Genomic DNA, 21,569 nt, shown 5'->3' on the forward strand with positions numbered 1-21,569 from the left:
CGTCACCACCGAGTTCTGCGGCGGCTGCCAGAGCGTCGGCCATCAGTTAGCACCTCCCCTTCCTTCTGAGAGTAGTAGCTAGGCAACCGCGGCCGTCTAGGAGAGAGGAGGACTGGCGGCTGCGTTAGTGCCCCTGGCGGCGGACAACGAGCGCTGCAGTTACCTCTTACAGTTTTTATCCTCCCCTCTCTCCACCCCCTTTGCCCCCGCCCACCCCTCCGACACTTCGGCTCCTCCCTCCTCTTCTCTCTCTTACTCTCCTTCCTCCTCCGCCTCCTCAGCTCTTGGGCTAGAATATCTATGGGTCGAAACGTGATGCGATGAATCCGAGAAAGACCGAAACTGGGACGCGGAGTGCGGCGGAAGCGGCGGGACTCCTGGGCATGGGGGCTTCACCACAATAGAGACAGCGCCCCCACTCTCCCCCGCCAGCCCCTCTGGAGCGAAGCCCCCAAACCCCCCCCCAGGAAAAGGATGGCGGCGGCACCTACCCAGATCGAAGCCGGTGGGTGGCTGTGTCCGGGGGTTAAGAGGATGGGGGCTTAGCGCGGCGGCTGTCAGTTTCTTTTGAAAAAGCTTCTATTTCTCTTTGCCTCCCTCTCAACCTCTTCCCACCCTCCCCCCCCCCCGCCCTTTTCCTCAGAGCTGTATTACCTGATCGCTAGATTCTTGCAATCCGGACCCTGCAACAAATCCGCTCAGGTGAGACGGGGAAGGAGATCTGGGAGTCTTGGGGAATGGTCCCAATGGGGAAATCGAGGCAGCAGAGTGTGCAGTTTCGTTGTGGTTGAGGTAAAGGCCGGCCTTGAGTAGCTCTACAGTCAGCGGCTGGGTTCGAATTGGGGAGGGAGGAATGGGTGATGGCCCCAGCTGCTCGTCATAATCCGTGTTTCCCTTTTGCTCAGGTGCTAGTGCAGGAACTCGAGGAGCATCAGGTACGTAGCCCCTTCGGGAAGAGGTGGGTAGGGTTTGGGTGAGACTGGAGGAAGGGGAGGGCAAGTAAGGGGCGGAGGGCAAGGGCTGGGAGGGAGCCTCGGATCTGGGCACTCATAGCTGTTGCTACAGGGGTGAACCGGCTCTTTCCTTCAAAGGGGGCGGATATCTCTGGGGTCCTAACTCACCCCATTTTATGCCTGTGGGAGGTGGTTTTTCAGGATTTCCTCCTCCTCGGCCTCCTTCCCCCCCACACTCGTCTAGCTCTGAGACAACAGCTATCAGGCCAGAGAAATAAAGACGCCAAGGGTCGAGGACCCGGACCCAAGCTGGGTCGGGTTGATGCGGAGCAGAGGCTTGGCCTTTATCGTTGCCCCCTCCACCCTTTCTTTTTGCCGGCCCCTAGCTTATTCCGCGCCGCTTAGACTGGGAGGGGAGAGAGCACCGAAGAAGCTTCGAGGATCTGGTGAGTAAAGTTTTCATTTCAACTCAACCCAACTCATTCTTCACTCCCTTTCCACCACCTTGTATCCCCAACCTACCCCCGACCCTTCTACCGACGCGGCTCTAGAGCTCCGTGCTGAGCCGATGAACGTCCCTTCCCCCCTCTTGGCGAGTCGGAGAAAAGGTATCTTGCCCTCCCCTTGGCCTCGTTTGTTTCCACCCGAAAACTTTGAAGAATGTGAGTTGGTTATCTGAGATGCTGTATTGTGGTTTATAAATATGTTACAAACATCAGGAAAGGCCTATTGTAGGGGGAAAAAGGAGAGAAACCCGGGGGTTATCTTGGGGCACGTACCAAGGACTGACGCTGGCCAATGACAGCGTTGGTAACAGCCGGGAGTTCCGGATTAGTGGAAGAAAACTGGGTTCTGGTTGGTCCTGGCTTAAAATACGGGAACTGAGGCCAGGTTTAGCCTTTTTTTGCGGGGGGAGCAGTCGGGCCGCACGGCGAAGGGGCTTCCGAAGGGGAATTGACAGACCCGGGACTAGGGAAAAACAGCACAATTAAAAATAATAGGGAGCATCGAGCTAATTCCACAATTTGCCAGGTTTAGATAATCGACTGCGGAATAATAGCATAATCATTGTATATCTCAGATTTTAGAAAATTGCTTTAGTCGTTATTAAATCGCATTTGTGTAGTTAAAATTTCGCTATATAAGAACTATAGATTATGCGTTTTTTGAGGACTAATGAAGCACGATTTGGGATTTACAATGAGACAACGATGGTTTTTAAAATTTTAAAATAGAATATATTTTAGTAAAGTACCCAAAGCACTGGATTGACTGTTGCTTGTTTTATAGATATAATTCATAGTGTAAATGCACCTTCTGTTTGGCATTGACACACAGAAAGGTGATCCTTTTATTTGAGGGGTGGGTGTTACCTCCTGTTATCCACTGGCACAGTCAGTTGGAAGGAAATGGAAGGAGAAAGGTATGATGTTACTAAAATCTAAATTCAGCCACTTTTCCTTCCGATAAGATCCGAATGGAGGAACATTAAAGTTAAAGTTGGAGGGGTATGGTAGACTCTAAATATAAATAATATAATTTAAAGTTTGCTTTCAGCAAGACAATATTTAAATTACTTTGGTGTTCATTTGATTTTTCTTTGTATTAAATTACAAGAATGAAGCCATGCTAATTACTGGATCTAATTTTTTTAGTTTTGCAAAGCACAGAAAATGGTATAATACTTGCGATAAGGATAAACTCCATCATCTGTACTATTATTAATGGCAAAAATTCTCGGATAAAAATTATTTCTGAAAAACTGCATGTATTTCCAGTTTATTTAATTTGTAGTCAGAACTGTTTGTTGGACTGAAGTCCTGCCAAAAAAGGGCAAAAACAACAATGCCTACCAATATGTTTTAACACTTCATGACTAATGTGGTTTTGAAAATAGTGCTTCATACTAAGCTGTATCGATAAATTTTTTGGTTAACATTTATTTGTCTCTAAGTGTACCATTTTAAGCAAGTAGCATTTTTTAAAAGGAAAACACTTTTAAAAAATTAACTTTATGTGGTAAAAAGGAAATGAGCATCAAAAATATTAAAAATACAGTCTTCTAACCACACACACATATACACACAAACACACAGGGAGAAAAACAAAAAAATAAAGCCCAGTTTACTAGACTTTCTTTCCTTATATTGTAAAGGCATGTCTTCATGTATTTGCAATTAGTATCCATTTTATGCTTTATATTTTCTTAACACTTTTACATATACTTATCTATATTTGAATAGCTATTGTTATTTAATGGCAAGGAAAGATTCAGTTTTATTTAAGTTGCTGTGATTAGAACTCAATTGCTAGTTGAGCATTTGGGTTACTTGCAGTTTTTCACTAATATCTTTGCATAGTTAAGTAGTCATTCTGCTTTTCCCCCTTTTTTATCCCCAGTTATTTTCCTGGGCTATATTTCTGAAGTGGAGTTATCAGGTCAGGGGTCTCATCCATTTTATATATTATAAAATTGCTCTCCAGGAGATTGTACTAATTTATAATCTAACCATCTAGATACTTAGAATGAATTTTTAAAATCTTTTGGTGGCTTTAATAGGTGAAAATAATCCTCTTTATTTTGTTTATTTAATTAGCTCTTTTCTGTTAGTGAGACTTTTACTTTAACAAGTTATTTTTTTAATTATTGTTAATCCATTTGTATATTCCTGTGTATACTTGATTTTCACCTTTATCTTTTAAATTTATTGTTTTTATAATTCCTTATACATTTTTAATTTTTATATACACAGAATTTCTCTATTAATATTATCCTTAGTTTAGATAGTGTTATTTTTTTTTGTTTTTAACTTAATTTTTATATTGTACATATAGGCTTTTATTTTTCCACACCAGGATCTAATTTTTCTAGGGATAATACATTTTGATAATGAGGTTTTATTTTTAGTCATATGTCTGTGCTCTACCTATAGATTTCTTTGTAACGGGAGATGAAACAGAGCTGAATGAGAATTTGAACAGAAGGAAAAGAAGTGGCTGAGAACTGAGTGTGTAGTGTTAGATTGATTGCTAGATTCATCAGTTGTTGATAAAAATGATTTCAAATCTGATGTGAGATTTTGAGTGGTTTCATTGTAGGAGAGATGGATTTTTTCTTGGGGTATTTTTTAAAGTGCTGTTAGAACAATGGATTTAAACTGTGATCTTTGATTTAGCTACATATTTTTGATTGAAATTTAGGACAAAGTATTATTAATTAGTATAACCTTATATGTTAAATTATATTGCAAAATTTCAAACTTAAAATGTACTGGGATATTAAAAGGAAAGAATACAAGTGCATAATAAAGAGGCAAAGGAGTATAAACAAGGATATCAAAATACTGAATTGAAGTTGCATGGTCATGTATACTACTTACTTGAAACAAAAATCCTGCCTTTCTGTCCATATGTATATTTTTAATTGAATTGTAAAAAACTATACTGCTTAACTTGATTTATCCAGAATAATATTAAGATAATATGTTGGATTTCATCAACACTTATTACTACTGTTACTATTACATAGTCTAAAAATCCCTCTTTTTCTTTCTTAAATCTGATTTAGTGTTTTACTTATAATTTGGAACACCAGGAAAGGTGCTTTTTTTATTAAACCTACTTGTAGCCAAATATCAAGATGTTGGGATATAAAGTGACTTTTAAAGAAGAGTCTTGGTGAAATGTTTGTTAGTATATGTTAAACTGTAACATTTTTGATTATGACATTAGAAAATTCTAAATTAATTTTCAGAGTTTTGTAATAATACAGGGAGAGATTTGAAGTCAGGATGATTGTTTCTGAAGTTTGATCTGAGTATTTTTCTTTATTTCTGCTTGACTTACTTACAATATAATAGAATTTGATTTGCTTCTTCTTAAGGTAGATAATTTAAGTAATTACAAATGTCCTTTCATTTGTGGTGACCCTGTTGAATTGTTCACTATTCTATTGCTTCCTCCTTGGAGCTTTACTGGGATGATCATTAGGAATGACAGAGCAGTGAGGAGTGTGTGTGTGTGTATGTGTGTTTAAATGAATAGTTTTTGTTAATACACAAATTTTACATATCGGAAAGATGACTTGGAAACATTTTTAAAGACATACCTTAAGATTTTTGAATTATTTCGTGGGTACTTTTATCATAAGACTGAACCAGAGACATAATTATCTTTAGGTGTGATGTATATTTTTACATTTATTCAGCATTTTTCATCCATAGAATTGAAACCACCCAGTTAGTGCTTACATTTGGAGTGTCATAGATTGTATTGCCTTTGTTTTATATGGAAAAGATTTGAAGCAGTTTTATGCTATATTAAAAAAAAGAAAACTTTATCAAGATTTTAATCTTTACTCGTATCTTTAAAAGTAATACATCTATGGTGATATATGCCATTATAAGAATTTATACCTGCATTTAACATACTTAAGTTTAAAAATGTTTTCACATTATTTCATTTGATCCTCACCAACTGCTTTAAATACCATATTTGAATTACAGACATACCAGTATTTTTCTCCTCTTACCCAGCTCTTGTTCTCTAGTTACTAGTAATAGCTTAAATTGTCTAGTAGAACTGTAGAATAATCTTTGAGTGCTAATAGCATGGTTATTGCATCTCTAAGTGTGGAAGCAATTTAAGCATGTGTGACTTATTAACTGTTATGTGAACACACAGCCAGTTAGCAACAGAATGCATTGTGGGAAACCAAAAGGCATGCGCTGCTTGACCTCCTTGTGGATATATTGCTAAATGATAGGTATGGAAGACAGCAATCAGTGTCTGGAAACTGATATTCTTCACTACTGATTTGCTTGAGCCACATCAGTTTTAGCTATTCATCTGGATTGATCCTTGGCTTTTTCCCCCAACACTTGGGCTCTAGGAATACATTTTCAGTGATTAAAATCCCTTTGGAGATTTCTCATCAGTCCTAGGAAAACTGGTATCTCAGTACAAATGAGATGGTATTAAGGAAATGAAGAGAGTAAGAATTTGTATTGGGTGAATGTTTCTTATAAAATTTTGTCCCAAAAGAACCTTTGTGACATTTGACTATTAAGTTTAGTTTGTGTGTTTTTGTTAAAGTTTTACTGATGTTGGTTATTGATTGATTAATAAATTTTTTGTAGGGATTAAATAGTAATTTAAAGTCAATTTAATGTTTATGTCATATTTTAGAGATGCCTTTAACATTTTTCAAATAGAATTTTGTGGGTAGTAATTACTTGCTGAGCCACCCTGGGCAAGTTACTTAACCTCGCAGAGAATCAATTTCTTCATTTATAAAATAAGAACCCCTACCTGTTTTGCAAGGTTATTATGTGGACCAAATGAGTTAAATATGAAAGAATGCAAATAAGTACAAATAAGTTGGTTACTACATTTTACTATATTTTAAAAATAGAACAGAGAGTTTGAATGACCAGCATTAAAATCTGAAGAATTATGACCACATAATTTGTTTTCTTAGCTAGTTAATTATCACTACCCAATTTTCCTAGTAATTTTTTTTAATAAGGTAAGGGGCATATATAATAGTAACATTTAAAAAAGAGCATTTAGAAAGTGTCAGAATTGAGCCCCAAATGAGTGTTTTTGAAGTGCATCTGTGTTAATTCAAAGAATGATCATTATATCAAAAGATATTTAGTGTTATTTGCATTTTTATGAATTATAGGAAATAATTCAGTGTAATACTGGAACAGTATTCACTGATTTTTAAGAAGTTGGAGGTATGTTTTTCCCATGTCTTGTTGCAGGGATCCTCAACCCTTCTGATTGATTTCTTCTTATCCTAATCTTATTTTCTACACATGGCTGATACTTTATTTCTTGTACTTTATATTACTTTGTTGAAAGTGTTTTTCTTATGCCTTTTAGTACCTACCATGGCACTTTATAATTAGCTAGTTCTTATTTGCTCAATTTTCTTAACTTTTAAAAAAAGTGTTTCATGGTATATACTTTTTACATATGCTAATCTGCTAGCTAGTATGGAGTTCTTTTCATTGAACCTTTCTCTCCTGAGAAACTTCTAGAATGTGGGTGGGTCCCTAGTTCTTGTCTTGATATCATCTGATCTCAAGGTTATAGTACTTTTAGTACTTTCTTGAAACAGTATAACCCAGAGAATACTTGAGCCCTAGGTGGATTGCTCTGCCTGTTTCATTTCTGAGGAAATCTTAAAACTAATTAAAAGATGCTATGAACAATGATTAATATTTTCAAAAGAAAGTGATAGGAAGTCTTAACACTGTAGCCCACCCTGTTAACCAGTGTTATTACTTCAATGGGAAGGCCTATTTTATTTCCTTTACTGCTCAGTTTTTCATTTCTCCTTCAAATTCATCAAATATTAAAATGAATTTTTTAAAATTATAAAGATAATATTGGATTATTGTAGACATTTATATTTTACTGGAATGTATCAAGCAGAAAATAAACTATTAATTTTTAATGGTCACTTTCATTCATTTTTGTACAAGTATGTGCATTTTTTTCCTTCAAAATCAGATGGTACTCCAGATAGTGTTTGATTTTTTTTTTTTTTTTAAACTTAAGGTTGTGGAGATACATCTTAAACCTTGAGGAGATATATGTACTAGGCACTGCGCAAAGTGTTTTCTTTTTGCCTGGAATGCTTTCTCTTTGTCTCTCTTGTTAACTTTCACTTCGAATCCAGGTGTGAAATTGGACATAAACCCCTACCCCAGTGTGAATGAGGTACTGTACTTTATTCCTTTAGCTCTCTGTACTAAACCTCTGGGCACTTGTAGATTTGATTTGTTTCTATCTACTAGTCTTCACAACTCGGACTATGGATTCTCTTAGGGCAGCAATTTAATCTTTCATTATATCCCTATACTTTAAACGTCTGAATGAATGAATGCGTAAGTGAATGGTTTTGTTTTTGTTTTACAAATAATATTAAGTAGCTATCATTACTCCCTGTTTTACAGATGAGGGAGCTCAGAGTCAGAGAGGCAGAATAACTTTGCAGGTCACATAAGTAGGAGCCTGGGGATGCTGGAAAAATTCAAATCCAAGTCTTTTCTACTGTATCACACTCACAAAAGGAGTAACTGCTAGTCAGTTTTAGAACCTGAGTAATTCAGGCTCTTAGACTTCAGAGTATCATGCTTATCTTAAAGCCTTGCTGTATTTTTCAAAATCTGTTTCATTTTCTGTCCCTAGATATCAAAAAGTCCTGTGATAAAGTGTGCATGTGCTTTTTCTCTTCCCCCTCCTCCACCAGAGAAAAAGAACATTTTGAATCTCAAATAAAATGTTGCATTTTACTTCTTGAGCATATGTTCTCAGTTTCATTCTTCATTTTTCCTGTGTAGTCATGATTTTAGTTAGAAAATAAAATACACAATTCTGTTTTCTTCATTTTTTGGTTACTTGTCTGATCCTATTATTTCAAAACGCCAAAGTAAAAATACTATCATGGCCATCTGAAAATTAGTATTTCAAATATAGCTCTTGGTGCAGGCCTGGCCCCCTGAGATTAGGGACCCTTTGTGTTTTATTCCAGAGAAGGCAGTGGCACCCCACTCCAGTACTCTTGCCTGGAAAATCCCATGGATGGAGGAGCCTGGTGGGCTGCAGTCCATGGGGTCGAGAAGATTCGGACACGACTGAGCGACTTCACTTTCACTTTTCACTTTCATGCATTGGAGAAGGAAATGGCAACCCACTCCAGTGTTCTTGCCTGGAGAATCCCAGGGACGGGGGAGCCTGGTGGGTTGCCGTCTATGGGGTTGCACAGAGTCGGACACGACTGAAGTGACTTAGCAGCATTCAGATTTATTTTTTTAGTTAGTTTTAATTTATATTTTTGTTAGTTTTAATTTTTTGCAGTCTTTGTGTTAATTACTTTTATTTTTCAGTTGCCTTAATGGGGCAGTAATAGAAATAACAGTGGATAGAGAGACCCAGATTGCTATCCATTCATTGTGACCACTGGACATCACTTCTCTGAATTTGTTTTTCCTACTCAGATGTGGAATTAAGTTAATTATATATAAGGATTCTTCCAGTTCAAAAGTTTTATAATTTAACTCCTTGGAGTTTTTTTTTTTTTTTTTTTTACAAAATAATACAGAAGTTTGTATTATACTCTTGAACTGTGTTTTTAGAGAATGGTTTTGTTCCTCCAATCTGAAAGTACTTCTTCTGTTACTTGTTGGTCATTATATTCCAGAAAGAGAAATTTGGTTAAATAATTGAAATTAGAATGCTTTGAGTTTTAATCAAAAAATGACTTTTAATAAGGCATTAATTTCATAGAATATTTTAATACATACTTTTGATATTATATTTTATTATATATTGCATTATATTCACATGTAATTCTAATATAGAATTTTTAAAAGAACTTAGAAATATAATTACTGAGTGTAGATAAGAGTTCTTATGTTTAAAAAGATCACCTTTAAGAAATTCCAGCATTAATCAAAGAACATGGGTTGAAGTAAACGTTTATACCACTTAAAAGTCCTGAAGTTTGATTTAGAAGGAACTATTATTGCAAAAACTGTGCTGATAAAGTCTGGAAGCCTGCTAATTTTATTTAAAGGAGGAAAACATCTTCAAACTCAAAAATATTGTTATTGCCATTGTGTTGATAGAATCTATGTTCCTCTAGTACTGTTTTATAATCAAATTTTTACTGATTTTAGAGGAATGAATTTTTGAATGGGACTGCCTAGAAGTTGAGTAATTTTTCTGTTGTATAGGGTGAAAAGCAAACTTGTGAAAAAAATTAATAGTTTATAATACAAATTTTCAAGGGGGAGAATTTGAGAGTAGATGAACCTTGTTTTAGTTGCTTAATTAATGATTCTGTGTTTTAAAATAATTACTGAGGAAATGATAAAAAGTTTATATAATTATTGGTACAAATGGTAAAGAACCCACCTGCTAATGCAGGAGACACACACAAGAGGTGTAGGTTCAATCCCTGGGTTGGGACGATCCCCTAGAGGAGAAAATCGCAACTCATTCCAGTATTCTTGGCTGGAAAATTCCATGGACAGAGTAGCCTCGCAGGCTACAGTCCACAGGGTCACAAAGAGTCAGACAGAAATGAGCATGCACGTGCACACCTGTGTGCGCACGCACATACACATACACACACACCTGAAAATCAAACATCATTTTTAAAAAAATTTGTTTTCATTATTTATTTGGGTGTACACACACATCTGTCTTAGTTGCGGCACGCTGGATCTTTGATCTTTGTTGCTGCATGTGGGATCTTTAGTTGCAGCATTCAAACTCTTAGTTGTGGCATGTGAGAACTAGTCCTCTGACCAACCGTCAAACCTGGAGTCTGGAGTCTTAGCCACTGGACCATCAGGGAAGTCCCTAAACATCATTGTTTTTATAAAATGAAGTAGCCAGAGGGCCTAAGATTTTAGTTTAAGACATAATTGTTGGAATATTCAACTTTAAGTAGTAAGGGTTTTTGGAAGTAAGATTATATTTATTTATTTGTCCTTTTCTTGCTGCTTGATTCTTAATAAAATTTATATAATCATAAAAACATAAATCTGACAGGTTTCTATAAGATGGTAAGTCTAAAAATTCATATCAGAGAACGCCTATTTTCTGGGTATATATTACCGTATATTACAAGTTCTAGGGTAGTTAGCTTTTTGTAACTCTTGAGATGGTAATGAAATGAAAAAAAGAAAATTGATAGAATAGAAAATGCCACTGAAGACATCAACTACCATCATGTGTAAAGCTTTATAACATTTACTTGGTGGAAAATGTTAACAGAAGCCCAGTTTACACAAGACAGCTTTTTGGGAAAAAGGCACAAACTATTATAGATGTTAATATGCTGTATTTTAAGGCTTTTTTCTTTGTGATGTATATATTTTTGGGATTACTAATTATATTTGTGTGTAGGCCTATTTAGGAATGCCCTCTTGTGGAGAGGATGAATTACAAACTAGGATTCTAGGATATCAGTGTCTCTGAAAAGGGAAAGTCGCTCAGTTGTGTCTGACTCTTTGTGCCCCCATGGACTATACAGTCCATGGAATTCTCCAGGCCAGAATACTGGAGTGGGTAGCCTTTCTCTCCTCCAGGGGATCTTCCCAACCCAGAGATCAAACCCAGGTCTCCAACCCAGGTCTTCTGCATTGCGGGTGGATTCTTTAAGGGAAGCCCATCAGTGTCTCTGCTGCTGCTAAGTCGCTTCAGTCCTGTCTGACTCTGTGCGACCCCATAGACGGCAGCCCACCAGGCTCTAGGTAACAAAAAAAAATGGCTTTTAAATTGAATCATCACCTGCTTTGACTTCAATATTACTTGTATTATTTTAGTTCTATGTAGTTAATTGCTTAGAAACACAACTAGAGTTGTGTGAAATAACTGAAAGAATTTGCTTGATCCTTTGTCCCAATCCAGATGCAAATGAAAAGTAATCAGATTAAGTTGCCATTCTTCCTGACCACCATGACAGTTGCGCAGGCCCCAGTGATTTGGGTAGATCAAAATTGGTTTGTGGGGGCTTCTCCGATGGTCCAGTGGTTAATACTTCCACTGCAGGAGGCATGGTTTCTATCCCAGGTCTGGAACTAAGATCCCACATGTCATGTCATGTGGCAAAAAAAAAAAAAAAGTTTTTTGAGAGGGCTTGTAAAAGATAATTGGCAATAAGTAATTTTAAAAAGTCATAGTAGATCACTTATCCCCAGATCCTACGTACATGTTCGATTGTAGTTCTTCAACCTGTGTTTCCTAAGAAAACAATCTGATAGGAGAAACATTTTTCCTCTGTGAATTCTTCTGATATTGTTTATAAGTAGACTTTGGTTTTCATTTATTCATTGATTCAGTGAACCAATATTTATCAAGAACACACAAAATCTCTTGTGCTGGTGATCATTAAGGATGATTTACAAAATTACCTTTTGCACTATATTGTTCTTGATTTGGTGGTAATATATTGATGTGTGTCCTGTGTGATGGCAGGTACACACACACACACACATATGTGTTTCTCTCTATATATAACACTTAAAAAAAATGGCATTGTAACTATAACTAGATAGATTTTAGGACCTTTTGTCAAGATGAGAATGTAGATGTTCTTTTTGTCTAAGGATTTTTAATATTCTAGTTTACTCTGTTTACTCTTTTAATAATTAGGTATTGGTGAAACACATCAGTAACTTTAACACTAGCTTAGATAAAAAATGGAAACCACTTTTGTTGTTTTATTGTCTCATTCCTGTCTGCATTTGTTAACCATCTTCAAAAATTGTGTTTTAAAAATGAGTTGTTGCATTGAATTTTGAGTACATAGCTTAGTTGTTTAGAACATGGTATATAAAATTATCATTAATTTTATACTCTTTTGAAAACCAGTTAGCTTTTTTAGGGAAAGAGTGCTGCTTTAATTAAGCAAATATGTACTGTTAATCCTAAAGGGGCTTAAGTGGGAGTTTTATGGAAGTAATAACTTTGCATTCTTATCATTTATATAGAATCTAGATTCTCTGATTCTTGATCAGTTTATCACTGATGATCAAGTACTAGTAGAATTTAGCCATCATCTTTGTACTTCTTTGGGTTTTAGACATGCTCATTTTTGCTGTTTTGTAACACTTTTTTGTATAAGATTAACAGCTAAGCAAATGATTTAATCAAAACATGTAAAAATAAGTTAAACTGCCTTGTCATTTACATGTTAATATTTGCTTAAATGGTGCTTAATTCTTTGTGGCTGTTTCCTAAATTTGGTTGAAGTATTAAATATTTAAAATGTTATTTTCCTTGTTGTGTACTTTATTTATTTTTAAATATAAATTTATTTATTTTAATTGGAGGTTAATTACTTTACAATATTGTATTGGTTTTGCCATACATCAACATGAATCCGCCACAGGTATACATGTGTTCCCCATCCTGAACCCCCCTCCCTCCTTCCCCACCCCCACCCCCCGTACCATCCCTCTGGGTCATCCCAGTGCACCAGCCCCAAGCATCCAGTATCATGCATCGAACCTGGACTGGCGATTCATTTATATATGATATTATATGTGTTTCAATGCCATTCTCCCAAATCATCCCATCCTCTCCCTCTCCCACAGAGTCCAAAAGCCTGTTCTATACATCTATGTCTCTTTTGCTGTCTCGCATACAGGGTTATCGTTACCATCTTTCTAAATTCCATATATATGTGTTAGTATACCATATTGGTATTTTTCTTTCTGGCTTACTTCACTCTGTATAATAGGCTCCAGTTTCATCCACCTCATTAGAACTGATTCAAGTGAATTCTTTTAATGGCTGAGTTTGTTCCACGTTGGAGCAGGTTGGTAATGTTTTTAAAACAAATTTGTTTTCCTGTATTTTATTTATGCTTTTTAGGTGGCAGCCAATGCACACATTCCTCCAGACTACCTCCTTAAAATTTGTGAGCGGATTGGTCCCTTACTAGATAAGGAGATCCCTCAGAGTGTTCCTGGGGTACAAACATTACTTGGTGTTGGTCGGCAGTCTCTGTTAAGGGATGCCAAAGGTAAGATTTTTATAGTTTTTAGAGAAAGGAATATTTTTATGTGAATGAAATGTACCCAGGCTTTTCTAAATACTAATTTTATTCTAGTGTTTCCTATCTTGCCAATCTTGTTTTTATTTTCCTAGTGTACAAGTAAATTTCTAGAGGCCTAAATGGAGCCCTTTTCTGTAAAACAGTGAATACTGTAGAGGTAAAGAATAGAAAATCTCTTTGTAATCCTGTGGAATAGAGATCTCAAAAGATCACTGCTCTGATTAGTACAGTATCAATGTGTAAAATATTCTTTCATTACATTTTGATGTTCTTAATCTTTGACTCCTGATATTCTAATCACAAGGAGTATTTCATAACAGGTAAATTTATGATCTGTCAAGATGTTTATATTTAAAGATATTTAAACAAAAGTATCAATCCATCATTTTTCAATAAGTTTCTCTACTCCAATGTTTTTCAATCTTTTACAGATTTTCCCCAAAGTTGTTTTTTTAATTTATAAATTGATTTATGGCTGCACTGGGTCTTTGTTGCTGTGTGCAGACTTTCTCTAGTTGCAGTGAACAGGGGCTCCTCTTTAGTTTCGGTGCTTGGGCTTCTTATTACAGTGGCTTCTCTTGTTGGGGAGCACAGGCTCTAGGCTCTAGGACTTCAGTAGCTGTGGCATGTGAGCTCAGTAGTTGTGGTACACAGGCTTAGTTGCCCTATGGCATGTGGAATCTTCCTGGATCAGGGATTGAATCTTTGTCCCCTGCATTGACAGATGGATTCTTAACCACTGGACTACCAGGGAAGTCCTCCCCAAAGTTTTACATGGAACCCCAGTATGTAAATTATATAGATAGAATTTTCTGAACATAAAAATGTGTAATTAGATGTTAAGGATGCCTTAGTGAATTAAAGATTTCAGGTCTATCTAGCAACCAATTTATTTCTGTTTTGCTTTTTTAGCAAATGTTTTTAAAAATCCTAATTCACAAAGATAAATAAATGGTTGCATAAATGATACCAGTTTTTTATTATCTCATTTGATAATTTAAGGAAATTCTTCAATTCAGTTAGCTTGACATCTTTCGGGAGATGAGTAGAATACTTTTGTTTCAAAGTTGAATTATTAGGAATATTTCATATTTGCTTGAATTTTGACATAAACATTAAAGACAAAAACACAACTATTTTTACTCAGTTTTCATCTGATACGTAGTGTTGTTACCTATTACAGTACTGGCAGTCACTCCATAACATGAGCATATACAAAGTATAAATTTCTCAACTTTACCTGGCATACTTGTGCTGTATTCATTTCCTTGCTTATACAGTTTTATATGAGTAGACATGTGTAAGCCTAAAGATCCAGAAGGAGACCAATATAAACTTAAAACCTTATTAATCAATGACATTTACAGAAGATTCAAAGATATGTATAATAAGAGCTTTGATTCTAGATCAGCACAAAAAATAAAATATCCTGATGATAACATGAAGGCATTGGTGTTTGTTTACCTGTCATAATATAGATTATAGCATGTTTAAACATATATATGTTATTTTCTTATTGTGGTTTTAATAGTAATGAAATTGAAAATAGACATTTGCCTCTGAGGTGCAGTTTAAGAAATATTCTATGCCTTGACTAACGTTTGAATCTTTCTGTATAGACTGTAAGAGTACACTATGGAATGGCTCTGCTTTTGCAGCTCTACATAGAGGCAGACCTCCAGAACTACCTGTAAATTATGTGAAACCTCCAAATGTGGGTGAGTAATGTCCATGTGAGTTATAAACACAGTCTTGATTTGTTCCTTCCTGAACTCATTATAAAGCCAAAAATAGGTACCAGAATTAAATTTGAAATGTAAATGAACTGCTTACATTTTGAGGTGTTTCATGGTTGGTCCAGAATTTTTTTAAAGCATTTTTACTTAAAGCAAATATAATCATAGTTTTGTGAAAGGTGACTTTTTAAAATTCATTTTCTTTCTTCCCCTCCCCCCCAATCATCCTCCCTTCTTTTTTCCCTCCTCTCCCCTCTCCTTCCCATCCCTCTTAAGACCCCTCCTTTTTCTCTCCTCGCCCCTTCCCCTCCCTATCCCCCTTCCCCCTCTTCCCTCTCTGCCTCTCCCATCCTCCCCTCCCCCTCCACTTCTCTCCTCTCCTGTCTTTTTCTTTCTTCTTAGCAGAAGCATTTCCTTTTTTATATACTTCAGGTGTTTTTAGCCATATGGAAGTGTATTTACATATTTCTGTGCCAAGCTCAAAGATTTTACAGGGAACTATATAAACACAGATTTTAGAACGAAATAAAAATACATTTTTCTTATATTTGCTTGCCAAACTTATAATGATGTAATAAGTTTTATCTTTATTAAAAGAAGGAAATATCACCCTTTCTATATGTAGTTTACTGAAATTCATATGTCCTTTTCATATTATCCTGGGTCATCTCTGGCCAAAACATTGTAAAGAAATGCTAGTAGTGTTTCCTGAGAAGATCTAACTAACAAAACCGTTTATACTAACGTTAATTCTTGCAAAGACTGTATAGAACCAAGCAGACAGATGAGTAACTGCCACTCTTTTCCTATTTTCTCAGTCTTCTGAAAAATTAAATTACTTTATTTAGTGCCTAGTGCCTAGAGAGTATGCCTTAATTCAAATTGAAAAATAAGAATACATAATTAGCTTATAGAATTTATTTACCCAAAGAGGTTAAATAAATTTAGACTTGAAATAATTTTTTAAATATTTAGATGAAGTCATTGATAAAAGATTCATAAGCATTATTGAGGTAATTTTGGATCCTTTGATCTATATTGCCAACAGTACTCTTTGATAGCCTGGGTTTTACCAGAAAAAGTAGCCTACTAGGTTCGGTCTAATTTGACATGGTGTTTTTAACACTTTTTTTCATTTTCCGGGATAGTTTGTTCACTATCCAGAATTTTCTGGTGTTCACTTTTCCCTTAAGCTTTATTGATAGTTAATTGATTGAATAAATTGAGATAGCTTTTATTATTCATGTATTATATTCAGATGATATAATAGTTTTAGCCATACTATCAATATTGTTTATATGCTTTATGCTTCCTTTAGTGGTCACATGTGAAGTCCTGAAGAGCAGTCTTTAGAGTATTAGGTTTTCAATATTTCTTTATTATTTTCTTTTAAAAAATTCTAATACTGCACATATGCATTTGAACTTTTGTTGGTTTTTTACACTAATTACATTGATTTAATCACTTTGTTATTCATAATGTTAATTGCTTAGGAATTTTAGTGTGCCTGTCATTGATGCTTTCACATTCTTAAATTCACCATGTTATTTGGGGAGGAGCTATTAGAATAGAGATAGTTCAAATATGATATGTTTTCATGTAGTATGTACTAGTCAAGATACTTAAGTTCAACATATTTAGAATTCAGAACCTGATAAAAACTCAAGGGAGTTGACTAGGAAAGTAAATAAGATGAATAGGAGATCTTTTAAAATTTGTCCTGTGAAATAGTTTTCTCATGGTGGGGTATAGTTTTCCATAGCTACTTTTAAATCAGTTTTATAGTTCCCCCATGTAAATAAAGCTTAATCATGAAAGTAAGTCTTAAAGGTTTTATAAAAGAATCTTAGCATGAGAAAGATCTTTTATTAATATTATTTCTTATCTTGGTCAAGTAAATTTGAAAAACACTGAGTTTAAAAAAAAAATATGGGAAAAAATGACTACATGTAGGACTGCTCATATACTAAAATGCATTGTGAATTATCTTTGGGAGAACATTATCTAAGTAATTTGACAGTGGAAATCATTCTCCCTGTAACATTCTGAAAGTTTCCTGGTAACAAATTTGGGAAACTGGGTTGTAAACCCCTATTTACAGAAGAAAAATCCATAGCCCAGAGAAGTATGTGGCTGGCATACATTACACTGCTTGTCTTTCGTTTATTTCTGAACCATTTCATGGGGCGTTCCCTGACAGTCCAGTGGTCAGGACTTTGTGCTGTCACTGCCAAGGTCCTGGTTCAATCCCAGCCCAAAAAACAAACCAGAACCAACAGATGTTACCAGTACTTTGTAATAGATCTACACTTACAGCACTCAAAAGATTGAGAATTAGCCATATTACTTTTATTTTTTTTTAAGTCAAGTACATTATGGTGTATGTATGATTCACATAAAAAAGTTCTCCCCTTTTTTTCTTTTAGTCCCTGCCATGAGGCTTGTGGAATCTTAGTTCCACAACCAGGAATTGAACCTGGCTGGCAGTGAAAGTTGAGTCCTAACCACTGGACCACCAGGGAATTCCCAAGTTCTGCCTTTTTAAATGTGCAGTTCAATGAGTTTTGACAAATGTATACGTTTATATAACCACCATTAGCACAATACAAATATGGAACATTTGTATCACTCCTTAAATTTCTATCATGCCTCCTTAGAGTCAGTCCCTATTCCTCAATACCTAGAAACCACTAATCTCTATCACTGTACTTTTGCCTAATTTAGAATGTCATCTTAATGGAATTATACAGTATGTAGCCTATTGTGCTTGTTTGATTTCGCTTAGACCGAATTCTTCTGATTCATGCATATCATTTCACCAAGTTGTATTCTGTTGTATGGATATACTACAGTCTGTTTGTTCATTCATCAGTTGATGGACATTTGGGTTCCCTATTTTGGCTGTTATAAATAAAGGCCTATAAATATACTTGTACACATTGTTGCATGAACATCTATTTTCATTTTTCTGGGTAAATAGCTAGGTAGTGGATTATTGGATCATATGGTAAGTGCATGTTTAACTTTAAGACACTGTCAATTTATTTCGAAAGTAGCTATCTCATTCTGTGTTCTACTAGCAAGGTATAATTTTAGAATTAGAGTATCAATTTCTATTAAAAAAAGTGACGTAGATTTTGTTTGGGATTACTTTGAAGCTATAGATGAATTTTGGGAAAATTAATATCTTAGCAACATTGAGCCTTCAATTCCAGGAACATAGTATAATTCTCCATTTATTTAGATCTTTTTAAATTTCTCACAGCAATGTTTTGTGATGAAATTTTTCCCTAAGAACTTCTTGGGTTTCTGATGATATTTTAAATTGTATATTTTAAAATTTCAGTTTTCAGTAAATAGAAAATATACATATATATGTATGTGTGTATATATATCACTAAATCTACAATTCCACTAACTACATCAAATAGCCTCTATTTTTTTGAGATTCTTTTGGATTCTCTACATGGATGATCATGTTGTCTGCAAGTAAAAACAGGTTTAATTTATCCTTTCTAATCTTGTTTGCTTTATAGTGTTTTTTTTTTTTTTTTTTTTTTTTTGGCATTGAACTGCTAGTACCTGAAGTACACTGGTGAATTGAAGTGATGAAACTGGATGTCCTTGCCTTGTTGCTGATCTTATAGGGAAAGTGGGCAATCTCACCATTAAGTATGATTATAGATGTTCTTTATCAGGTTGAGAATGTTCCCTTCTATTCCAACTTTCTTTAGAATTTTTATTGTAAATAGATATGTCCCACATTTACAATTTTATTCAGTAATGTTAGAATTTTACTAGTCATTTCTTGGCACTCATTTTAACTGACCTTTTATGTAGAATAGTGCTATACAATAGAACTTTCAGTGATAATGGAGATGTTCTATCCTGTGATATCTGAAACAGTAGCCACTAGTCACATGTGGCTATTGTATCTGAGGTCTAAGTTTTTCTTTTTAATTTTAGTTATTTTTTTGGTGGGCTTTTCTCTGTTTGCAATGTGCAGCCTTCTCATTGCAGTGGCTTCTCTTGTTGTGGAGCACAAGCTCAGTAGTTATAGCACATGGGCTTAGTTGCTCCACAGCATGTGGGATCTTCCTGGACCAGGTATAAAACCAGTGTCCCCAGCATTAGAAGGAGAATTTTTTTACCACTGTACCACCAGGAAAGCCCCTAAGTTTTTAATTTTGTGAAATTTTAAGTAATTTGATGTTCTGTAAGCACATATAGCTAATGGACAGTGCATATCTAGACCTATGTGGGAACCAGTAAGTAGCCTTTGGATAGGTGCATAATTTGTTAATAATCTATGACTAATATTCACTCTACATACTTAACCTGGAGTGTTTCCAATTTTTGTACTTAGAAGCTGACTTTTAAGTTTTCCTATTATGAATTTACTAATTCACTTTAAAAATCACATTGTGCCGCTTTTTTTTCCAATCAGAGTTTTACAGTTGTCTTTGGCCAAATCCAAGAAATTTTGACCTTATCTGGACTCTCTACTATATTGGATTATGTATTCAAATGTTTCCATCTTCTGTGCAGTTAGCAACAATATTTAGTAATTTAATGAAATGGAGGGGAGGGAGCATGGAATGAAATTTGGGAGTTACTTCCCACATACTCTTCAGGCTAACAACTGTAGTACTTTAAATGTATGTGACTTAAGTGTACCAGGAGTAAATTTCCAAATTCCTTTAGGGCAGGGACAGTGCCTGTATTTACATTATTATAGGTCTAAGCTCCAGTCATTCTACCTCGTTAGCTGTATGCTTCAACTAATCAAGTTGATTTTGCTTTGTGTCAAATTAAATCAGAGGAAGAAACTTGAACTGAATTAAAAATAGTATTTTTTCATATTGTCTCTGTCTTAATCTTTTTTAACCTTTTTTTAAAATTGAAGTATAGTTAATTTATAATGTTGTGTTAGTTTCAGGTGTGTAGCAAAGTGATTCAGTTATATGTATATTTATCTACTTCTCAGATTCTTTTCCATTATAGGTTAAGATACTGAATATAGTTCCCTGTGCTATATAGTATGTCCTTATTTAATCTGTTTTATAAATAGCAGTGTATATAGGTTAATCCCAATCTCCTAATTTTTCTCCCTTCCTGTCCACTATCCCTTTAAGTATTCATAAGTTTCCTATGTCTGTGAGTCCTTTTTTGTTCAAAACAGTATTAATACGTAATGCCACTCAAAGAAATCTTGGGGCATATGTAATTAATATTTGTAGTATTGTTTGAGATCTTGTACTCTAGTCACTACGTATTTTTACTTCTTTATCCCTTTAAAAATTAGTAGTTGTCTTGGAAACTGTAGTGGTCACACTAAAATTTGTAAATATAATTTCACACCAACACAAATCTGCTATGAGCTAGTTTTTCAGTACAGAAATAATTTTAAAAATCTGTTTCATGTCTGTTCAAAATGGATATTTGGAAGAACTAGTATTATAGTTATTACCCATCATGGTAAAGATTTCAGAAATTGTCCTAATTATCACATTCTGAACAGTTTTCATAAAATTATAGAAATGGCAGCAAGATAGCTTGTTCATTTTAGTTTGTGGCTTAATGTAATACCCAAGGAACAAATGTACATTCTTGTATTTCTAAACTGAGTGAAGATTATGATGCAGTAACACTCTAAACCTTTTCTTGTTTTACCCCTTTTATCTTTAGTACAGTTGACATATAGCAGTGTCCTATAATTTGCATAGTAGGCCTGTAATTTATACCTTGCACAGCTCAGGAGACTTACATTAACTCTATAGACAAATTAATATTTATTTGTTTTCATAAGCTTCCATTTAGCATTGATTGGCTCTTGACTTATTGGCCATTCTATGGTTATATGTCACACTTAAAGCCAGAATTCACTTGGAGGTGGGAAATCTGCCTTGTCTTAATATGTAAATATAAATTGAAAGAAAGGAGTCTAATTTATGCCTTATTTGGCTGAGGTGACAGGGTTTCTGCCAGGAATATTTCTCATCCTTCCTCTGATTTTATGTAGTTTTTGTCTCTTGCCCATGGATCACTCTTCGGCTAAGCCTTGCTGTTTGTTGCTTGCTTCCCTCACTTCACCTTCCTCCTTTTTGTGCTTGATAATTGTTCATGAAGCAAGTTGCTTCTAAAGTTATTACCTTTTTTTTAATATCTGGAGAGGAGCAAGGGATTCTTGTCACACCTGCAAGTGATTAGAAGTGGAATATAAACTCAGTCTTTTTGTATGTTCTACATTGTGAGTCCTCGCTAAATATTAAATGAATGGAAGTGCTATAATTG

General features: G+C 35.1%; 1 protein-coding gene across 1 annotated transcript in view; it reads left to right on the forward strand.

Annotated features, from left to right (window-relative positions):
• Positions 1 to 474: 474 nt before the first annotated feature.
• The window catches only part of BRWD3 (bromodomain and WD repeat domain containing 3), a 153,704-nt gene continuing 132,609 nt past the window's right edge, over positions 475 to 21,569 (forward strand). The window contains exons 1-6 of the mRNA XM_068962335.1: positions 475 to 505; positions 644 to 702; positions 906 to 935; positions 1,340 to 1,399; positions 13,356 to 13,506; positions 15,159 to 15,257. Coding sequence (XP_068818436.1) covers positions 475 to 505; positions 644 to 702; positions 906 to 935; positions 1,340 to 1,399; positions 13,356 to 13,506; positions 15,159 to 15,257 — 430 coding nt within the window. The remainder of the gene's footprint in view (positions 506 to 643; positions 703 to 905; positions 936 to 1,339; positions 1,400 to 13,355; positions 13,507 to 15,158; positions 15,258 to 21,569) is intronic.

The sequence above is a fragment of the Capricornis sumatraensis genome, chromosome X (genome assembly GCF_032405125.1).
Source record: "Capricornis sumatraensis isolate serow.1 chromosome X, serow.2, whole genome shotgun sequence".
Classification (NCBI taxonomy): Eukaryota; Metazoa; Chordata; class Mammalia; order Artiodactyla; family Bovidae; genus Capricornis; species Capricornis sumatraensis.